The sequence below is a fragment of the Crotalus tigris genome, unplaced genomic scaffold (assembly GCF_016545835.1).
Source record: "Crotalus tigris isolate CLP2741 ecotype Arizona unplaced genomic scaffold, ASM1654583v1 scf7180000017551.9496454, whole genome shotgun sequence".
NCBI classification, from domain to species: Eukaryota; Metazoa; Chordata; class Lepidosauria; order Squamata; family Viperidae; genus Crotalus; species Crotalus tigris.
In genome coordinates, this window is record NW_024096469.1 from 5,448,677 (window position 1) to 5,455,492 (window position 6,816).

The 6,816-nt window shown below is 46.0% G+C and overlaps 1 protein-coding gene across 1 annotated transcript; it reads right to left on the reverse strand.

The window, feature by feature from the left end:
- Window positions 1–521: 521 nt before the first annotated feature.
- SOCS3 (suppressor of cytokine signaling 3) lies at window positions 522–5,353 on the reverse strand. The gene is made up of 2 exons (XM_039345112.1): window positions 2,892–5,353; window positions 522–2,502 (listed from the first exon to the last, which is right to left on the reverse strand). The coding sequence occupies exon 2, from the start codon at window positions 2,432–2,434 to the stop codon at window positions 1,817–1,819; it is 618 nt and encodes a 205-aa protein (XP_039201046.1). The 5' UTR covers window positions 2,435–2,502; window positions 2,892–5,353; the 3' UTR covers window positions 522–1,816.
- Window positions 5,354–6,816: the final 1,463 nt, after the last annotated feature.

Consider the following 6,816-nt stretch of genomic DNA (forward strand, 5'->3'; position numbering starts at 1 on the left):
GCATGATGGCAGCTTTTGCTTGCCTTCAAATACTTGCATAATCCACAAAACAAACAGGGCAAATGTTATTTTCATCATTACTTGTATTTCAAAGTCCTATGGCCACTGCACTAGTGATATCCTTTATGTGTCCCCGTGGCATTTCAGAAATACACACAGAAGACTTCCTTCCTCCCAGGCAAAAGGCTGGAAGTAGTTATTACTTAAGTGCATTCCACACAGAATCAATTAATTCTGAGTGTGCAATGAATCTCAGTGGCTAAGGTGGTGATAAAAAGCAGTGCTCATTGATAAGGAGTCAATGCCTTTCTAGAGTTTCTTTTTCTTTAAAAAAAAAAAGCAGTGATGTGTAGATGCGCATTTACTACAACTGAAACTAAGGATAGGAAAACAGCCTTAACTTTTGACTGCAGTCTTTCTTGCTTTCTATTATGAAAAGATTACTGGAATGGGGGATCTAGGATATAGATAGCATTGGAGGTAAGACAGGGAGGGAGGAAGAAGAGAAGTGAGTCAAACCATTACTTTAAAAAATAGTGCTTTTTATTATAAATTATTGAATGCTGTCTTTAAAGTCCCTTGAATATAAATATAAATAGATGTGCAAAGTTTTCTTCCAAGTTTAAATTTTTGGGTGGAGTCTTCAAGCATGTCTAACAGCCTTCAAGGCTGAAGGGTGGAATCTTTATAAAAGACAGAACAATTTTTTCTTAGGCAGGTCTGTAAACATTTCTTTCTGTAAAAACAAAACCTTATCTGCCCTTCTAAAACCCTGATATGCAAAAATAAGATGAAACCACAAAATTTTGGTTACAGTTTTTTACAAAAAAAAAAAAGTTAAATTAAGGAGTTCCAGGTAATTCTCTTGTTGCTACATTCTTGTACGGTTTTCAGTTACTCAGTGCAATCGAGGACCCAAACAAATCCACAACCTCTGTTATAGATGTAATGCCATTTTTTGATGAGCTAAAACTCCAAAAAGGAAGGCAAGAAATTAGCAGCCTGAGCAGAAGTCAAGGTAAAATAAACACTCAGGAGAAACACCGGCTCATGTAACATTCAGTTTGGTGTTCCAAAAAGCAATAAAGACATTTCAGAGGGTTATGTCCCTTGCCTGCATGATGGCCCAGAGAATGAATGGTGTTTTCTTGACGGTATTTCATTAATAGTCTATGGAGGATGTGGATTTCTTCTTAAGGCTTAGTCCCATGAATAAAATGTTGTGGCAACAACCTCCAAGGAAGAGACTTGGGTTGAAAGGAGATTTGTCCCTCCTGGAAGTTGCAAGAGGTAAAGATTAATAACAATAGCCGTAATAAAAAAGATTTCCCCCTTAAAACTGAGGAAAACATTTGATTTTCAGGCACTAGCTGGATTCCAGTGCGTGCATTCCTTTGTCAGAAGAATGGTTCTGGTCAAAAGTCATTAGAGGTGGTCTGGTCCAGTGTAGAGCAAACAGCTCTTTGTAAACGGTCCGTTGGTTAAGGAAGTCTGCAAACCATCCTATCATCCCCATCCTAAGCCAGAGAGAGAGTTTTGTCAAGGAGCAACAGCCTGTTCAATAGTCCAACAGCATCAGTCACTTGCACAAATCCCCCTTTGGGGATTTTATCAAGCACAAGCAACAGCAAGACAGTTTCTGTGCTGGGCAGAGGTTCCTAGGCTATTCTGTGTGCTGGGCCCCTCTGCCCCTTTCATAATCCACATGCTGGGGGGGGGGGAAAGGGTGAGTTTTGTCCTGGATTCTCCCATCTCTGTCCTTTCCTCGTCCTGCTCTTGTGCTTGTGTCACGGGCTAATCCTGCTGAAAAAGCCCCTTAGAAAGGCGCATCATACTGGTCCAAGAAGTCTTTGATGGGAGTGGGAAGTTGGGTCCTTTTCTCATAGGAATCCAAGTGCCCATTGACAGTCTTGCGACACAAATGTTGCAGGGTGGAGACACTGGAGGAGAGGGGGCGGCTCAGCACCAGCGGGATCTTCTCTCCACCTGAGTAGATATAGTAGGCACGTTTAGGGTGTGATGCCTGCCCTGGTTGTTGCTCAGGGAGGGGCATGTAGTGATGAACAAGTTTGAGAACGCAGTCAAAGCGGGGCACAGGCTGGCTGCTGTGCGGATCACTCTGGAGTGAGAAGCTACCTCCTTCACACTGGATCCGCAAGTTTTTGGTGCCTGACTCAGTCTTGACGCTCAGAGTGAAGAAATGGCGCTGGTCTGAGCTGTCACGGATGAGGAAGGTGCCGATGGGTTCAGCGCTCAGGAGCAGGTTGGCCTGACCACCTGTCACCGTGCTCCAGTAGAAGCCACTCTCCTGCAGCTTGCGCACAGCATTCACCACCAGCTGATATTCACTCTTGGAACTGAACGTCTTGAGGCGCAGGCTGGTGTCCAGCGGGTGGCTCATCCCGGCACTGGGGAACTTGCTGTGGGTGACCATGGCGCAGGGAGCCAGCTTTGCAAGTAATCTGGGCTGCTGCCAAGCGCAGCGGCTGCTAGGATGGGTACCTATGAATGGAGGGGAGAAAATGTTTAAGACAAAGAGCATCTCGATAGCCTTTTCACCCTCCTGGCCCAATTCACTGCATCTTCCCCGCCATTCATGACTGGAACTCCGACAGTATCCCCAAGATATTTCCCCAGTTTGGTCGCTGCCTCTTGGGCCAAATGCTACCTCGCGAGGGTCTCCCTCCCAGGGATGGATCCCCAGGAATAACTACTTTGCCTCCCCTCCGGCCGCACGCAACCCATCCCCCTCGCTGGCTCCGGACTCCCCACTTGGCTTTGCTTTCTCTCGCGGTGCGCTCCAGGCGCCCCGGGAGGACCCCCTGCCCGTAGCAGCCCGGGACCTGGTCGGTCGGCTATTTCGCAGAGATCGGAGCAGAGTCGGGCGTTACCTGGGGGGCGAGAAAAGAATCGCGGGGGCAATCCAAGCTGCTGGCAGAGCGCGGCTGCTGGCGAGACGGAACGAAGAGCGGTCCGCTTCAGCGCGCTTAGCTTGTCCTACTTTACAAAGCTGCCAGAGCGCCTCTCGGAGGCTTTTATAGAGCATCCGCTGGCCCCGCCTCGTGGTTCCTGGAACTCGGTTCTGCCGGGAGGGCGAGAGCGTCCCAGGCAGCCAGCCAGCCAGGCAGCGGCCAGCCCATTCCGGGCAGCGAGGCCTCCTTCCCCCTCCCCCCGCTCCCTCCCTGTCCTGGCCGCTTCTCGGCCCGCCACTTGCTCCAAGGAACCAGCGGGAAGGCTGGAGTCACGTCGCTCCCTTGGCGAGAAGACCTGCGGCCCGCGGGCGGCGGCGGCGGCGGCGGCCGCCTTTTCCCTCTAAGAGGCGATCTTTGGGGACATGTGAGCGGAGGACTTCCACGCGCGGTGCAACGCCCGGGACCGCGAAGCGGCGAGCTCTTTTTCATGCCTCTTCGCGGAAAAAAGAGCGTGGGAAAGAGCGCCCGAAAGACCTGGCGGCCAAGGACGTGAAACAAACACGCGTGTCGTATCAAGTTCCGTCATTCCTAATGTGGTTTTTATGGCTCTTCCAGTCACTCTTTGCATTTCTTCGAAAACAGCCATCTTTCCAAAGCGCTCGAGTCCCCTTCCCTTCCACCTCCGCTAGTTCCTCTTTCATATTCTGTGGTACCGATGGGTAAGATGAGAACCCGCGTGGGTGACCTACGCTAGAGGGCGCCCTTCCTGGGACGTAACAGACGTTTACTAGCATGGGTAACAAGCCAAGGGTTTCTCAGGTCACCCGAGTGGCACAATTCAACATTTCCTTTTGAGAAGTTCATGTTTGGCAAATAATCCCATTCCTGGGGGTCTTATAAATAGGGTTTTGCGATGAAGGGATTACAAAGATTTTGCCAGAACAGAAGTCTAAATTGGCATATTTGCATACGTACTGGCTAGTGGCTACTTAGAATGTCAGCAGCCCCATATATTATGTACAGGACTGCTGATGATCCCAGGAGCTACCATAGCAGGCGGGGAAGTAGGATTTGTTATGAGCTATTTGGGGCCTCTATGCATCGAAAGGGCAGGAGGAAGTCAACCTTTGTGGGATAAACCTGTAAATGCAACAAGAACTGCTTCCACGATTCACTGTGCTTTGCTAATGAAATTTTACCTAGCTCCACATGACTTCTTCCAAACCTTTCTTTTGTTCTATTGCTATTTTTAAAATAATCAAACCAAAATGGAATTAGCTGTCCAATATCCTTTGTTTGGTAGCAGTAAGGAGCCATCTACCTGGAAGGGCCCCTTGTAACTCATGAGTCTTGTGCACATTTCCCACAGCTTTTTCTTCTACCTGGAAGAAAACCTCTCCCTATTAACTCAACCCAGGTACCTACAAAGCAACCACAGAAATGTGTCAGCATTTATCAAAAGAGCTAAAACATGCATGAAGCAGCCTGGGAAACCCTCCGGTTGCATTGATGTCAGTCAAAAGGCATTTCCCAATCTCTGAGGAGATAAATGACAGAAATCTAAATATAAATGTGGAAAAGCATTTGCTTTGCAGGGGTCCCTTCCTCTCTCCAATGTCAGCATTTCGTGGGGTTTGGTTGGATGCCCTCGGACTAGGAAAAGGTTTGGCGTTTGATTGTCCGGTGCATTCTTAGTTGTTATTATTTCTCTCCCCCCCCCCCAAGGATTACGTTCATTCTATCCTTACTTGCCCTTTCCAGAGGAGCTGCAGGGAAAAACACTGGGAACCAGAAAAGCAAGAACCCCTCCCCCTTCTTTGCTTTAATTTGGTGCCTTGGGGCTCAGGGAAACAGGTCAGGTTACTGAGTGAACCAATGACTGGAGGTGCCGCAACTACAATTCTTAAGGGAAGGAATCTGTTTTGCAAGAAAACAGGAGATTGAGGAAGCCTTCCGAATAAAATTATGGGCTCCCATTGTGGCTCAACCCCTGACATTTTTTCCCCCTACTATGTGAGAAATGTGAAGTGCAGGCTGGCACAGCTCCGTAATATGGAGCAAATAGAAAGCCTTTTGTATAGTGATTGTGTAAGGCATACTTTATGCAACCCATTGTGTACTTTGCAGTTCGAGTGACATTTCCCACAATAAGCCTGTATCATGTGAGAGGCATAGACAGCACTAAATGCTCAGAAGGGATGAGTGCGCTATGAATACTGGTTGACTGAATTTTTTTTTCAGAACATTCTTGTGTGTGTGTGTGTACGTGAGTGTTTATGCACTTGCATCATGGATGTTGCTGCAGAAAATAATGACTCTTACATGAAAGATGAAACAGCAACATTTAAAGCTTTATTTAAAGAATCCATAACCCAATAAAATGACAGTATGAGATGTATGAGATCCAGATTTTCCCAATAGCATTCAGAGTAATTAAAAATGGTGCCGAAGAAGTGATTGAGATCTTTTCTGAGCAGAAGACAATCTCTCTCTCTCTCTCTCTCTCAATTGAAGCAGCCTATTTTTTTTTTCAGGGTGTTATAGGAACCTGAAAAAAGATGTTGCTGTTTTAAGCAATTGCCTCATTAAACTTAACACAACTCTTAAAAGAACCACAACTTTCTCTCCCAGGCTTTAAAAGACAAACCCCATTAATAAATAACAGAGAAATGTTAATGCTTGCAAGTGGTCCGAAGCTCTTCTTCCAAATAATTTTTGAAGAGTACACACCTCTGCTAAGGCAGTAAAAACTGTGCATAAGCGTGGTTGCGTGAGTTTGCATTGCCTATTAGTGTTAATTGAAATAGTAACAAATAGTTACTATAGAATACACGGTGCACCCTGTGTGAATATACTCAGACTCTTATTTCCATTATCATTTCTCTGTGCTCTAACTTTTCAGTGTGTTACAGCAGCTTTGGAGAGTTCAAACAGTATTTGTTTGAAAAGTAAATCGAACAAGCCATTAAGGTACTAACTTGAATCAGTTTCCACACTATACTGTATTGTCATTTCAGGAACAAAATGACTTGGCTATATATAAAAAACTTCCTTGCTGGCTGCATTCAAGGCAGTGCTTACATGTTCGTCATTATATGCTCCATAATAGCAATAGGTTGTGAACTTATTTGGTGTAGTGGTTAAAGTATATATACAGTAGGCAACTACTGTATGAGTTCTAGTCTTGCCTTAGGCACAAGAAGCAGCTGGGTATCTTGGAGCCAGTCACTGTCTCAGCCAACCCACCTTACAGGGTTTTGTGGGGGGGGGGGAGAGGAGGAGGGAGTATTAGGTATATTTGCAGCCCTCGAGTTACTGATAAAAATAATAAAGGTGGGATAAAAATCTAATAACCACAAAAGTCTTTACTAGAAATGGATCAAATAAAGAGCTAAAAGTACGTAAATGTATACATATTAAATGATTATAGTAATAGTTCTGTTTCTTATGCAAAATATTTGGCAGAAAATAAAGTGGCCCGTCTTCCCTATTTCTCAGTGCTCAATGCTGATTGCCCAAATGAGATCAATCTGCATTATTGTATGTTAGAGCTGAGCTCTTGGCAGGTCTTCCTATCATGCCTGAATGTTCCAGCCTCAGAACTCCACTGTTGGTCTCCTTTGTCTCTTTTCCCAGTGAGAGAGGATCACAGATATGGTAAGTTTGAACTTGGGAATAAGCAGTGTCTGTTGTATATGCTGCAAATACAGGGAGGGAGGGAGTTTTCCTTGCCCTACAGCAGCTGCCCATGAGCAGCCAGGAATAAACACCAGCAAGCAGTTCTGGGAAGTGAAGCTGCAAGAGCAGCTGCTCCAAAATGCAAACAATAAGATGCTGCCCGGAGTCTTTTCCTGGAGGAGAAGCAGAGGGCAGAAACCATACCAGGTGCTATTAAAGAAAGGAA

Excerpts from the sequence above, each read along its gene's own strand:
- SOCS3 (XM_039345112.1), bottom strand. The coding sequence starts at position 2,434 with ATGGTCACCCACAGCAAGTTCCCCAGTGCCGGGATGAGCCACCCGCTG.